Source organism: Drosophila willistoni, chromosome 3R (genome assembly GCF_018902025.1).
Source record: "Drosophila willistoni isolate 14030-0811.24 chromosome 3R, UCI_dwil_1.1, whole genome shotgun sequence".
Taxonomy (NCBI): domain Eukaryota; kingdom Metazoa; phylum Arthropoda; class Insecta; order Diptera; family Drosophilidae; genus Drosophila; species Drosophila willistoni.
In genome coordinates this window covers 17,909,150-17,923,899 of record NC_061086.1, presented here as the reverse complement: position 1 = coordinate 17,923,899, position 14,750 = coordinate 17,909,150, and the positions used below count along the sequence as shown (strand labels likewise).

The following is a 14,750-nucleotide window of genomic DNA, read 5'->3' as shown; positions in this document are numbered from 1 at the left end:
TTTTGCCCTCATTGATTTCTAGATCAATAGAATATCTTAAATTTATATTTTATTAGCTCTTCATTGATAATCCAAAAGCCAAATTGTCTTCCTTTCAGTTTTTTTTGTTTATAAAAGTCTTGCTTTAAATTATTATATAGGTATATGTACATCAGAAAGTTTATTAATTTGCGTGCCATTTGTTTTGTACAGCAATAATTTAAAAATAGCTTTAAAAACGCAAATAAAAGGAACAAAATCAACGGCAAAATTATCAGAGGAAGCGCTTCTTGTTGCGCTTATCTTAAATAGATATTTTTTTGTTGTTGCAGATAAAACATTTCTAACAGATAAAAAACATTTTGGGGGATGTTGATAAAAACTTGGTTAATGTAAATGGTTCTAACACTCGCTCTCCAGCAGCTCCTCTTCAATTGAAACTGGTGGTCGTATGGGTTCCGTTCCATTTAAGTTAAACAAATTAAGTTTCTGTTTTTGTGCCAGAAATTGACGCATTTCGGCAAAGTTATCACGTTCCTTGAGTTTTTTGGTGCGCTCCTTGAACGCGGGTGATTCTTCAGCTGAGTCCGATTCCGAGCCAGAGACAGATCCATCGTAATTCCTTTGCTGGTCGGTCAAACGATTATCTTTTTGTTCCTTTTCCGTTTGAGCGAATAGCTCGTCCACATTGATGCCCTTTGAGGCAAGAACTTCACGTTCCTTCTCTAACATGACCTGTCGTATGGGATCGATGCGATCCTTAAGTTGCTTCAATACCGGCTTGAACTTGCCCTTGGTAATGCGTTTCTCAAAATTGAGTAACTGCTTCTCGGGTGTGGGAAAGGGTGCCTGCTGTTGGTCAGCGTCAAAATCTTGTGCCTCATGCTCATCGTACATGTAGGCATAGAAGTCATCCTTCTCCTGCGGTTCACTGGAATTCTGTGAGTACTCTACGCGCAGAATACTCTCGGGGAATTCCTTATCTTGGGCTGAGGCGACAGGAGACGCTGACTTATTATCCAAATCGAGCTTGCTGTTTAGAAACTTGTTATAGACCAGCATTAGACGTTGGAAGTCATCACAGCAAACGGCCAAGGCATTCTCAATGCCGTGCATATTGTTGGCCACTGCCGCCAATTGGCTGGCATTGTTCTTGTTGGCTGCCTCCGCGGCGGTCAATTGTTGAAGAGTAACATCTAGGGCTTGACACTCGCCGGCTACGGCCACCATGCAGGCACTCAGTTTCAAGGAGGAGTGTTGCAGCACTGCAATGGGACCACTTCGCTGTTGCTCCGTTTTATTGGCATGCAATTCGGCTAGTTCCAGTTGCTTCTTGTTCTGCATAGCTGTCGCCAGATTCCTAAAGTGTTGCTCCTCCTCCTGGACTAACTGACGCACCAGGCAATCGATTTTCACTAACTCGTCACTGAGCTGGGAAATCGACGGCCTTGTTGTGATGGTCAATGCTAGTCGAAGAAGATACTGTGACTGCACATAGGCAAAGATGTTGTGGAAATCCTGCAGAAGAAACAACATTTCATAAAGTAATTGAAAAATGGATTGGATGCATTTCAAAAACCTTGATGTGCTTTGGACTGTAGTCCGTCACGTTGGTTTTAAAATAGTCGCAGTCGCGCAGCTCTTCCATGGGGGCGTAATATGGGCCGTATTTGGTTGGCAGGGGATAATCCGTCTCCAGTTTACGGGTAGCATCATACAGTATTTCGGTCACCTCTTTGGCTGCTGTTATGCAATCCCAGGCACGTTCAATTTGACGGGATCTTTAAGAATGTATAAAGAAAAATTAGTTTTCATAACAATTTCCAATGATTCATCTGCCTACTCAATAAGTTCCGCCTGTTTCATAATGATAATCTCTTGAAAGTAAGTCATATTGCGTCTTATGCAGTTGCCAAACTCATCAATGGTCTGCACCAGCTGCTCCAACTTGCGCTCCACTATCTTGTTGCGGCACACGAAAACACTCTTAACCGCATACAGAGCACCAAAAGTGCCGGTGATTAGGGCCGAAGGCAATAGCAAGATTCGCATACTTCTTGGAGTTATAAAATGCTCTAGCACGGAGCAGCCCACGAGTAGGCAGGCATTCCGCGTGGTCAACAGTTGTCGGTGAGGGGAGGGACAAGTTTCATTCAGTTGTTGCATACATAATTCAAGGGCCTCCACATGATCCACTAGCAGGCGTTTAGAGTAGAGTATCTTTTGCAGTAGGTTATCCGTTATGACCTGCAGACAAAGAGACACACATTCACATACTATAATGTTGGTACATGCATTTAATTGAGGTTTATTTATAACTTACCTGTCGCTGCTTTAGCTCGTCCATCAATTGGCGCTGCTCACACCGTCGCTGTGTGGGTGCAAAACGAATCGGGTGATAATTATCTGATACTTTATATTTTAACAAGTTGAACTATGAACCTACCTTGAGCTTTTCCATATTTTTTATTTCGGGCAGGTGAAATGCTTTCGGCTTTGTTAATAAGAACACCCACACTCTACCACTCTTGCTCAACGAACAGTGATGACATCTTAGCTTGTTTGCCGTCGAATTGGCTATTTTTCGGCCAGTTAATTATTCGGCACATATCACAAAATTGTTGTTAAAATTAAAAAGCTTAAGTAACTTTAAATGAGAAATTAACCAAAAAACAATTCTAATTTGCTTTTGCATACAGATTCGGAGATTTTGTTGATTTAACTTTTTTTCTTCTTCTACAACTGGTCCAGCACTATTTAAGTCAGTGTTGCCATATCGTATGAAATAAGGGCTGCCAGACTAGTTTTTGAATCAAGCGGTAAATTCAAATATTACACTTTCTCCCTGGCTTCTTCACATATTTCTTATAAATAGTGATAGTTGATTTCATTTAGAATTTAAAATAATCATCCCACATTTATCTAAATCCAATATAATTTGTATACTTTGCTTTTATATTTTAATATTTATATTTTGTAGTTGTAGATACTTAATATAATTTGTGTTGACATATGTATATATATGTATATTTATAGCATATTAACATCCCATTTACATATGTTTGTATATTTAATAAAAATCATAAAAATTGTTTGCCTTTTGTTAAAGTTGATGTGAAATATTAAGTAAAGAGTTTGCTATATTTCATTTAGATTATTAGATCACAAACAGAACGAAGGTGTGAAGGAGGATACATAGATGTGGATTGAGGTGGTGGTGTGATACAATTTGACTATAAGCTAGGAAAGAAATGTGCGACATTATAAAATAAATAACATGAGTAAAAGTACTGCTCATGCCCGCTGCATTACCGTCGTGTGATATTATGTGTGTGTTGTTGTATTCCTTGGGCTTTTCGAAGCTAATGGAATGGCAAATACATTGCGCTGATGACAAAGACAACAAGATAATCAGTCCATTTACAAGTGGTAGGTGACAGGCACGGCACGTGGGTAATCCAGATCGTACATTTGGGCCTTGATGAAGGCCACTTTGTTGACGGGCTCAGGGCGCACGGTAGCCAATTTGTTCTTGTAGGCATAGTCGACAATCTTCTCGGCAATGGCTATCGAGCAGTTGACAATGGATGAGAGTGGCGGGTATAGGCTGCCCTTGTTCAAATCCTCTTTGGAGACAAGCTCGGCCAGACGCTCAGCGGCCACCAGGAACACCTCCTCGGGAATGGTCAACATACCAGCGGCGAGAACACCAAGTGCCACACCCGGAAAGATGTACGAGTTGTTGCCTTGGCCAGGATAGAATTTGCGGTTGTTGTAGGTGACGGGGGCAAAGGGTGAGCCAGAGGCAAAGATGCATCTGCCCTTGGTGTGGGTGTAGGCCTCCTCGGCGGTACACTCGGCCTTGCTGGTGGGGTTTGATAAAGCAAAAATGATTGGTGTCTCATTAATTTCGGCCATTTGCTCGAGAATCTCTTGAGTGAAGGCACCGCCCTGGGCAGCAGCACCGATCAGCACATTGGGGCGAACGCGACGAACTGCCTCCTCTAGAGTGTCGATGGGTTCGTGAGTCTGGGCAAAGTGCAACTTGTGCTCGGTAATACCACCCTTTGGACGATCGCGTACAATAACACCACGGCTAAGAAAAACAGGAAAATTATGATTAGTTGACTTCATCCTCTTTATTGAATTATCGTAACTTACCTGTCCACCATCCAAATGCGCTTTTTGGCCTCCTCATCGGTGAGACCTTCAGCCTTCATGGCCATAGTACAAAGGTTGGCAATACCCAAAGCGGCCTCACCAGCACCAAGGAACAGCAACACGTTATCCTTCAAATTTGTCTTCTTAATCTTCAAAGAGGCCAAAAGACCAGCCACGGCCACCGAGGCAGTGCCCTGAATATCATCATTGAAGGTGCAATAATCGTTGCGATATTTCGAAAGCAAACGGAATGCATTGGCATTGGCAAAGTCCTCGAATTGGATGAGAACATTCTGGCCAAAGCGACGCACACAGGCACGCATGAACTCCTCAATAAAGTCATCATAGAGCTCGCCAGAGGGACGCTTCTGACGTAGTCCCACATACAGGGGATCATCCAGAATGGATTGAGTGTTGGTACCAACATCCAGGGTGATGGGCAGACACTGGCTTGGCTTAATGCCGGCCAGAGCTGTGTACAGCGACAGCTTGCCGACAGGGATGCCCATGCCATTGGCACCGAGATCTCCGAGACCCAGGATACGTTCGCCGTCCGTCACCACAATGGCGCGCACGTCCTCCTCTGGCCAATTCTTGATCACATCGTACACATGGTCCTTGTCCTTGATCGAGATGTACATTCCCTTGTTGTGCTGATAGATAAGACTGTATTTTTGGCAGGCCAAACCCACGGTGGGCGTGTACACCAGGGGCATCATGTGGGCGATGTCTGAGCTAAGCACCTTGTAGAAAAGACGCTCATTGCGCTCCGACAGACCAATCAAGTACATGTACTTATCCAGATCATTTTCCAGACGATCAAGAAGAGTGCGGCAATGGACAAGTTGCTCCTCCTCACTACGCACAGCAAATGGCAGCAGGCCATGGATGCCCAGCTGCTGACGCTCCTCGTGAGTAAATCCTAGACCCTAAGAGATAAGAAAGAGAAGAGAAATAGAGGTTAATGGAAAATCATTATAATGATCGTATGGAAAAGTTTGTCGTTGCTTATCTTCGTGGACACGCGCCAACTGAGATGAAATCTGCCTCCCTTGACATCTACACCCCATGACCTTGCAGTGCTCCGTCGTATTTCAAGTTCAAAGTCGAATTCTGAAACGCACTCTCCCTATATGGAAACCGGTATTCAAATCCATGTACACGCATTTTGAAAGCTTAACCGATATGACTCAACCAGCCCCTGGGTATGGCCTCGTTTCCCACCCATGATGCTGTTGATTTTGAAAGTGTTTGTAACAGTATTTTATATTGCGGGCGTAGCTAATTGCCTCGACCCTCCCCTTCCATAATCCCCAATGACTTTGTTTGTGGCAAAGACATGAATACATACATACATAAAAACGTGCACCTGGCGCAATTTCCTACGATGTGTTTTGCCACATTTATGAAATTCATCAACAAATTATGAATGAACCTGCTAATATGCACATTAGGACATAATTAGTCATGATTACAATGATAATACCAAAAGTCGTGACCTGACAAAAGCAAAAAACTAAAATTTAGCTTCCTCAAATTAAATGCACGAAAATATTAAAAATGTGTTTATATGACAACAGGAAAAGTCACATAATCTGATACAAAAATGTACCTTGGAGATACTTTTTGCTAAATTAAAAATACAAAAAGAAATTGACCGAAAATAATAATTTTTACCATTTCATTTCCTACTGACCAGCGTTCTTAATATACGTAACGGAAAATAGTAAAAAATAAATAATGATTGTGCGAAAATAAAAAAAAACAATAAGAATAAAATTGTAAATCATATTATTTAAGTTTAATTATTGAGAATTTTTTGGGTTCCAAATGGAAATATTTAGTAAAAATATCAAACGTACCAAAAATACATAAAAATAAATATATAATAACATTATATAAAGCCGATATTATAGAAATACTTTGGAAGAATTAAATTAAATCTATAATTGAAGCCCTTAAACTTTTATTTTGCATTACGGAAAACAGTAAAAGCAAAAATCATTGAATAGAAACAAGAAACATACGTAAGAAAGTGAAAAATAATTACAAAAATTATTAAATTTTTAAGAAATACTTTGTTGACTATACATTAGAAATACATTAAAGGCAAGTTTGATTGTATTGAGATTAAATCTATATTCGAAAAAGTTAGATAACTTTAACAATAACTGCCTACCAATGCCTACCAAAAAAACAGTTCCTCAAGGAGAATAGTTAATTTAAAAGGTTGTGAGATATTTTACCGTCAAACTGCGTCACTCAAGAAGCTATATATACTTGTCTAACATGTAATTTGATGAATCAAAACATTATTATCGTGTTTCTAAAGTCATGCATGAAGAAGGACTACCATAAATAATCAATTTTTGATTTCAGATAATGCTAAGAAATAAGTAAAAGAATAACATATGAAGCTATCGTGATTGGTTTTAACATTTAATATGGATTTTTGATTAGTCTATAACATGTGTTAGTTTCACAATTATCTAATTATATTCAACTGAAATAAAATATAAAAGGTCAAATAGATTAACAGCAATTTAGGCAATTCAAATCTGTTAAAACCTCGATTACTAAAAATGTAATATTCTCAGTTAATAATTCGTTTAACTAAAATATGTAGGCGTTTTACTTTAATAACATGACGAAATTCGAAATGAATTTATCTTGGTATTGCAAAAAATTCCCATACATTTGGATAAACCAGAACAAATTTGCTTAACTTTACAGTCATTGTGACTTGTGTTGTTTGTATTTTTATGCCAATTCATGATGAGTTTTAGTGGTAAATAGTTTATGATATTAAGTCTTTGGTCATTTGTCAGAAGTTTTCGACTGTCAACTAAGGCTTTTGCTCGACTACTTCAACAACACTCATGCCACTGATTTAAACAAAAGTACCCGGGGGGGAAGAATGAGTGACTATCACCGACTAGCATGACATTTAAATTAATTTAATCAATGTACTTGGAAAAGGGGCAAATACTCATGCGTTGTGTGCGTGCGGGAAGTGAGTGAACCCTCCAACAAAACAACAAACCCAACAGAACCGAGCCCCATAAACACTTATTAGCTGTTAACTGATATAACTGATATACAAAAAACGCAAAAAAAAAACAATGACTTTTGTCTACGTCATGAGGAGGAGCAGTCCGTACTGGTGAAATATAATATGTGAGAAAACGACACCGTTGACATTGAAAACAAAAAAAAAAAAAACGTTCACAACGTAACGTCGTACTTAATCGTTGAATGGACGATAAGCATGAAAACATTTCTTTCAAAACGCCTAGCAACAAGTGTTTCCAAGAAACCGGGGACACCTCTGGCAAAAAAAAAACATTGCCAAACTCTGCATCTGTGTGCGTGTGTGTTTGTGTGTATACGTAATAAATCGAACCGTCTGGGGATTACGCATACGTATAATTTCGTTTGGAATTGCAAAAACCCAAAAAAAGAAACAAAAATTAGCTGCGAAAAGGCAACAGAAAGCAAAATTGAAATCAAAACACGCTTTGGCTTGGCTCAGCTGATGATCGGCGACTGTCTGGAGCTAGTCTCGTTCGACAAGTTGATAATCAGTCTATCTCCCTCCCAGGCATATTCATCATCATCATCATCATCATCCGTAATGACGAAAGCGTTTTCTAGTGACACAGACAAAACGATTTTCAACTGAATGGCATATAAACGAAATTGTTTCCCTTTACAGAAAACAACAAAAAAAAAAAAGATGACAAAGTGAAAGATGAAAAGGCTCATTAGAGGTTGATGCAAATGACAGCATAAATGGAACAAGAGAGGAGATAAATTCTAGCACATAGTCCATAGAAAGATAAAAATGCAAAAGACGGAAGTTTATTATTTTACCTCGAAGTTGATATACCCTGGCAGATACTAAAGTTTATATCATGATACAAAAGAAGCTGCAACTACAGTACAAAGATTAAGTAAAGATTTCTATTTATCTATCTTTCTATCTCTATTTTCTTTGGAATGTGTTTTGTTTAAAATAAATTCAAGTCTTTCAGCACATTGACCGCTTGAATAATTTACAACAATTTCGTTGTATATTTTCCGTGAGGCTATAAATTTTGAAAAAAGAGGAAGACAGTGAATAGAATAGATCATAGGGAAATTTGTATACCCTTACAAATGTATGCTTAATGGGTAAATCCTTCTGTTTTAAGCCAATTAATAGTTATTTGTTAGCTGGAAATACTGTCTAGAGAAGATTGAAGCCGAGTACTTGAACTTTTATTCAAATCTAAAAGCTTTGTAAAAAGTAAACCTTTTCTTGCTGCTGACTAAAACTAATATAACTTTATTCTGCAAGTGTATAATCAGAGTGAACGAAATGTTAAACAAAACAAATTGATAGATACTAGAGCCAGACAACCGCAGACTATATGTATATATATTTCGCTGATACAGACAATATAAGTTATCACCATTCGGTTTCGCTTTTTTTTTTTTGTTGTTAAATCAAAGAATTTCTATTTATTTCTAAATGTAGGTCAGTTTTTGGTTCTTGTGGACTAAATGCGGTTGCGTCCACTGTGTCATTTGTTTGTTCCATGGTTTTCACGACGCCGATAAGGAAGAATTATAAAACTTTCCATTGGAAATAAGAAAATGTAAACATCAGCTGTTCGAGAGGTCGAACACACACACACACTCAGTGTGTGCTCAGAGGGTGTTGGATTGCGTGCAAAATATTTATATATGTATGTATGTACGTAGTCTTTTATTTAATATGATAAGAGACAACATGATTAAATTTTGTTTTTAGGGGCCGGGTACCACAATATAATATCTTGATAAGTAAAAAAAAAGTAATAACTTCAAGAGGAACAGCAAATTAAATATTATTATTTGGAATAGCCCACCCCGAACCACTTACAACCCACATGCGCAAGCTCTCTCTCAGTCTCCCTCTACTTCTCCTCGCTCTGTGTCTCTCTTACACCCACTCTCCCATCAGACTTTATATCTTTTCATTCAAATTTTCATTTCCGCTCTATTCTGCTCTGCTCTCATACTCTCTCTCTCATTCTGGCTAATTCAATGGAAAAGTCAACTCTCAGAGAAAAAATTGGTGCCTCTGAAAATTGGCATTGATCTTGAAAATGCATTCGTTGAGAAAAAAAATCATAAAATTGAAAAATCCGAAACAACTGTTCATCAGAAAAACTCACACCCAATACTCTTTTTTCCCTTTTTTCTATTGTTTCATGTTAAACAAAATAAATTTAATTGGTCAAATTATTGCCAGTTTACTATCGATTTTCTGTGGACTCAGAATGCTGTTCTGACATCAACCATAAAAATAAATTACTAAAATAAAAATACCAACAAACATGAGCTTTGGTCTTCCAGTGTGGCGCGTGTTTGCCTCCAACAACTCGATTCGGTAGCCACTACCCTCTTGTCTCTTTCTCTATGTCATCTAAAGGTCACCCACAACGCCAAAAAACCAAAAAATGAGAAATGACAAAAAATTCTTAAAAAAAAAATTGTTTAGCTGACATTTTTTTTGTGGTCTTTCAGTAGTTTGGTTTTTGTTTTATGATTTTTTAAAAATAGCCAACACAAGAGTTTATTTTTTGGCAGCGTTTAGTAAGAAGGGCCACCAATATAACTTGTATATATTCTGGGTCAATAAAATTACTTGAATAAAACTAATCTTCATATTTATGAATCTTTATCTATCCATTAGATGATTGGTTTGCCTTCCTTTTTTTTTTGCTATCAACTAGGATTAAATATAGAATCTACATTTGCCTTTGCTTCTTGTGCCACACATTCAAATGAAAGCCCATTGAGGCCTAGGGCAACAACAACCGAAAAAAACCCACCCTTTTGGCAAAAATTTCGTCTTGGTACTTTTCCACTTTGAATTCACACATATATGTATGAATGTGTGAGTGTGTCTGTGTGTGTGTGTCCAAGTTTTTGTCTTTTTGAGAGACTTACCTTTGAATAGCGTTTGTCGTGAAGGCGATCGAATCCAGAGACTTTGCCAACGACTTCATTGTCGCCGGTGCCCCATAGGCCACAACGATCTCTTGGGGCATATTGTTCAATGCTGACGGCTCGGCTCATGTTGTCGTTGTTGTTGCTGCTGCTGCTGCTACTAAAAGAACGTTGTTGTTGCAAGTTGTTGCTATCAATTTGCTGCTGATGTAGAGCGTGCAGAGACTGTTGCAATTGCTGCCAATGATAAGACGAGGATACAAAGGGTCCTGCTGGCTGTGGTGGTGTGAATGATGTTGCTGGTGGTGGTAATAGAATTTCTTCTTGCTGCCTGGAAGTGTTGTCAGCTGTTGATGGTGTTGCCTTGCCGACGTCGCTATGCGTACTGATTTGTGTTGTTAGTTTTGCAAAATTGGAAAGTTCGTATTCGAGTGTTGTTGTCGTTGTAGTCGTATGATTTTTATACACACGACTACTGCGCCATTTTTGCGCCGACATCGCTGCCGATGCCGTTGCCGATGATGTCTCAGCGCTGCCACAATTACACTCACAATCGTTGATGGTGTGTGTGTGAGAGAGCTTGAGTGCCTCATTGTCGTTGTGGTTGTCGTTGTTGTTGTTACTCACTAGCTGCGATTGAGGTGCGCGTGAGCCAATATCAGCTGTTCGACAATGACAACAGCTGCTGGCGGCGTTGGCGGTGGTGGTGGTAGTGGTGCTTGTGGTGGCTGTGTTGTTGGTGGCTCTCCCACTGCCAACGGGAATTGTGGTCTTATAGTAGCCGTGCCGAAGCTGATGATATGGCGTTACTTGGCCATTGGAAGGGTTTTGGGAATTATTTGCTGTTGGGTAAATCGGTGTGCTGTTTGGGGGGAAAAGAGACACAGAGTGAGTGACACATAGTGAGAGAGTCTGAGGAAGGGAGGAAGAAAGCATATGGGAAAGGGAGCGAGAGAGAGGCTTGGTAGTGAGTGTAAGAGACATTGTAATTGCTGGCTGAGTATTGATTATTGAGCTATGCTAACAGGTACGGATTACAACTAAATGCGGGAGAGTAAAAGTGCAAAAACTAAGCAATCCTTTTTGAATTTGTTAACAAATTTTAACCCTTAGAATGTTCTGTAGGACTTTCTAATTAGACAGTAAACACGAAGCTAATAATGAAATCAAGAATGAAATGTATATATCAAATTGATCATTGATTTCTGGGATTTTTGTCTGTATAATAAGGTTATTTATATAACGAAGTTAAAAGATATACACCCATCTACAAAAAAAACTCCAGGTTTCTATATAATGAAAAGCTTTCTACTCATTTTAGGAAATGTATCATAATCCTTTTCATTGTAAATTGTGTAAATTCAATTTATAAACCTCCAAATGGTTTCTTCCGCCCCTGTTATGCGGGTATTCCCTTTGTAATTCAATTACAAACATGAAGAGCCAACACGTTTACAAATGCCCATATATTTATTTTTCTGTGAGAATTTTTTCATTTTCTGTTGTTTTTTTCTTCACTTTGTTGGACTTTTATCACCATTATCAACATCATCATCTTCTGTCTGTCAGTTAAATTGGCATAAGCGGAACAGGTGATGCTTGAGTAGCGCTTTGATAAGTCAAGGCAAAGTGCCTTGCCATTGATAAGCTTAATGTCACGCCCACTTGTTTTGACTGTGTCTAATCAATATCAAAAAAAAAAAAATCACAAAAATACGCAACTCACAACAACTTGAGCCGTCCAAAGGTTTTCGAATAACGCTGCAGACCGGCACACAGAGACAAACTCATGATGGACTCTTTGGACTGTCTTTTCTCTTCTTTGGATTTTTGACTGTCAAGCTACAGTACTGGAATCGAACTGAGACCAGCGTCTGATTTTCTGTTGGGGTTTCACTATGATTTCTATTTCTCCTCTTACACTTTACACTTTGCAATTTTTGTTGTTGTTTATGCTTGCTTTCCACTGATTAGAATGGCACTGCAAGGAAACGAATTGATAGTGGCTGGTGGTGGGGGTGATGGAAAGCAGCTGACTACGTACATTGAACTGATAAGGGATCCATATATGTATACATGGGTAATATTCTATTAGCACTTTTAATACCAGCCATTCGCCTTTCCATGGCAATCAATCAGGGCATAAATAACATTTCGTCTCTGCGTGAAAACTATTAGACAATTATTTCATTATGACTGCAGAGGCGGCGGCCCTTCAAATGGGGAAACAAAGAAGAGCCAGAACGAAAATTTAATATCATTCACGAATTTTTCAATGGATAAGACTTGAGCAACTTATTTAACTCATTTAAGAAGGTACAAATTAACTCTATTGACAAGTCATTCACATAAAGGTCAGTAACTTTTACGGAAACTGACAGATGCATAAATGGAAATAGGTATGAGTTAATGTTCTTTTGCGTTAAAAAAATATCAGTTTTATTTAATTAAATATGAAAAGTACTTTGTGAAAAGAACCTACATAAGTGAATTTAAATAATTATCGAAATACTTTATTTTCCGCTTTGTGTTTGATATTGTATTTGGGACAAGTTTCATTTTGGTTTTGCATTTTCTTGCATTTTAAATTAATATTTTGAAATGTTTTTTTTTGCTGATTAATGCTACTCAGGCAAAAATGAATAAATTGGAAAAAAATGCATATTGGGCTTAAATGGAAAATTTTCCTAAAGGTAGCAAGAGGATATAGTCAATTTTTAAAAGCCTTTCACAAACGGTTTCTAATAGACTGTGGATTTTAAATTGGAGACTTTGACATAGTGCTAAAGTGTATTTTCCAATTTCACTTTAACAATGGTCAACTAAAACTCATAAATTAACAGACTAAGATATTCTAACATTGTTTATTTTTTATTGATCCGCCTAATATTTGAACGAATCTTCAAAAAACTTTTTACCTTGATGCTTGCACCTGAAATAATTACATGCCCGAATTAAATTCAGTCTGTTCAATTTTATGGCATGTTTTGACCGATTATTACATTGAAATTGAAAGTAACAAGTTGAGTATTATATGGTACACACATGTTGCGGTAACCTTCATAAATATTAATTGAGTTTTTTGTTTTGTTATCCGAGGATTTCATGACCAAGTACAAGGCGGCTATAAGTTAACTGACTATTGGTTAATAAATATTTTGTTGTTAGACATTTGGTGTACGGCAAAGTAATACAATATGGATTTAATGCCACACTCATTCGCCTTTCAACTGTCAAACTAAATTATAGATGGCACCATGTGCCTTTTATATTAGTGGCTATAAATCGGTATTAAATCGCATCGTTAAATGCTAATTACAAGTCAAAAAGTGTGTAAATATACGACAACTTTGCGGGAATGTGAAGGAGACAAAGGTTTGTCCTGGGAAGAGTGATTGTTAATTAATAAAGATTTCAAACAAATCGAATGTGTTGCTAATGGATAGCACCAAACACCAGTGATAGACAGATACAAAGGACATTTGTAATCGAGTGCAGGATCTATAAATCTAAATCTAATCAGAGCAATTTGCTTTGGTCTCTTAGGATTCTAAATAAATTAAATTTTTAATTCTCAATTAAAAACGTTTGGATCACTAATGTTAACCAGTATTAAAGGAACTTTTGGGGTTTTTAAAGATGGTTCAGTTTTTTTCAAAACATATATGTAATTTAATCGTTTTTTTTTTGGTTTCTAATTATAAAAAATTACTATTTTCAAAAATTTTACAAAGAGATTTTTGCTCATTTTGAATTTATATAAGGCTTAGAAAATGATGTTTATATAAACAAAAATATATAAATTGCAACTGCAACACAATTTTCTTTTTGAATATTATATTTGCAAAAGATTGTCAATTCACTTTGAAAATACGATTTATTTATTGTAAGGAAAAACCAGAAAAAAGTCAAATAAGAGAGTAAAGAACAATTTTCGATTTTAACACAATAGGGAACATTTATCTGATGAAAATCTTTTATTGTTGTTTAATTATCAAAAGTTGATTGGAGAAGTTATAGTTAAAAACTTAAAGTTGTTAATAACAATTTGACAATTTAAATTTTTCTGTAAATTTATTGCTGTGATCCTCCCGTTTTATATGGTCTCTTCATTCGTAATGATTCTTTTAATTCTCTTCTCCTTCTTACCCATTTTCATCGAAATTGCCTATGGCATTGCGATCGGCACAAATGGAACTGGAATTACCCATTTTTCAATGTTTGCTTTTACCGAACTTTGTTCAACAAAATGTTCTTTAAATAATTACAAAAAAAGGCCACTTAAAATTTGGGAACACATGCACTGGGATATAAATATTGAGTTTTAAGGATTTCTCTTAAATAATTAACAACAAATTATTAATAGCGCTCATTCCCGCTTACGGGTTAGTGGGCAAGTGTTTTATCTACTCTTATCCGAATGAAACTGAACGATAGTTAGAAAAACGCGGTTTTGCTTTGCCCACTTGTTTGAAGTCGTCGTCGCTGCTCTGGTAGTCATCGGGTGGCCAAAGGAGATGGAAGGTGTATGTGAGTGAGTGGGATGGCCTCTGGCAAGCCAAGCAGCACGCGACACTTCTCAGTCGATTGACAGAGAAGGGGGTTAGGGAGGTTGGGGAGAAGTGGAACTC

The 14,750-nt window shown here is 37.5% G+C and overlaps 2 protein-coding genes across 3 annotated transcripts; both read right to left on the bottom strand.

Moving 5' to 3' along the window:
- Positions 1 to 123: 123 nt before the first annotated feature.
- Positions 124 to 2,524, bottom strand: LOC6647501. Its single transcript, XM_002070691.4, has 5 exons — positions 2,426 to 2,524; positions 2,303 to 2,350; positions 1,823 to 2,226; positions 1,559 to 1,760; positions 124 to 1,497 (listed from the first exon to the last, which is right to left on the bottom strand). The coding sequence occupies exons 1-5, from the start codon at positions 2,438 to 2,440 to the stop codon at positions 382 to 384; spliced, it is 1,785 nt and encodes a 594-aa protein (XP_002070727.1). The 5' UTR covers positions 2,441 to 2,524; the 3' UTR covers positions 124 to 381.
- Positions 2,525 to 3,101: 577 nt separating this feature from the next.
- LOC6647502 (NADP-dependent malic enzyme) lies at positions 3,102 to 14,535 on the bottom strand. 2 transcript variants are annotated; one of them, XM_023178267.2, is made up of 4 exons: positions 14,269 to 14,535; positions 10,120 to 10,981; positions 4,141 to 5,069; positions 3,102 to 4,075 (listed from the first exon to the last, which is right to left on the bottom strand). In XM_023178267.2, the coding sequence occupies exons 1-4, from the start codon at positions 14,328 to 14,330 to the stop codon at positions 3,400 to 3,402; spliced, it is 2,529 nt and encodes an 842-aa protein (XP_023034035.1). In that variant the 5' UTR covers positions 14,331 to 14,535; the 3' UTR covers positions 3,102 to 3,399. The 2 variants fall into 2 exon arrangements, with proteins under 2 accessions (XP_023034035.1, XP_002070728.3); XM_002070692.4 differs by lacking the exon at positions 14,269 to 14,535 and adding an exon at positions 11,846 to 11,925.
- Between the last annotated feature and the right edge of the window lie 215 nt (positions 14,536 to 14,750).

What these genes read in the sequence shown, in the direction of transcription:
- LOC6647501 (XM_002070691.4), bottom strand. An exon ending in AAACAGGCGGAACTTATTGA is followed by an intron (nt 1,761 to 1,822) that starts GTAGGCAGATGA and finishes ACATTCTTAAAG; the next exon opens with ATCCCGTCAAATTGAACGTG. An exon ending in ACAGTCCAAAGCACATCAAG is followed by an intron (nt 1,498 to 1,558) that starts GTTTTTGAAATG and finishes TTTCTTCTGCAG; the next exon opens with GATTTCCACAACATCTTTGC.
- LOC6647502 (XM_002070692.4), bottom strand. Translation starts at nt 11,910, where the DNA reads ATGAGTTTGTCTCTGTGTGCCGGTCTGCAGCGTTATTCGAAAACCTTT. An exon ending in TTTGGACGGCTCAAGTTGTT is followed by an intron (nt 10,982 to 11,845) that starts GTGAGTTGCGTA and finishes CCCCCCAAACAG; the next exon opens with CACACCGATTTACCCAACAG. An exon ending in ACGACAAACGCTATTCAAAG is followed by an intron (nt 5,070 to 10,119) that starts GTAAGTCTCTCA and finishes CTTATCTCTTAG; the next exon opens with GGTCTAGGATTTACTCACGA.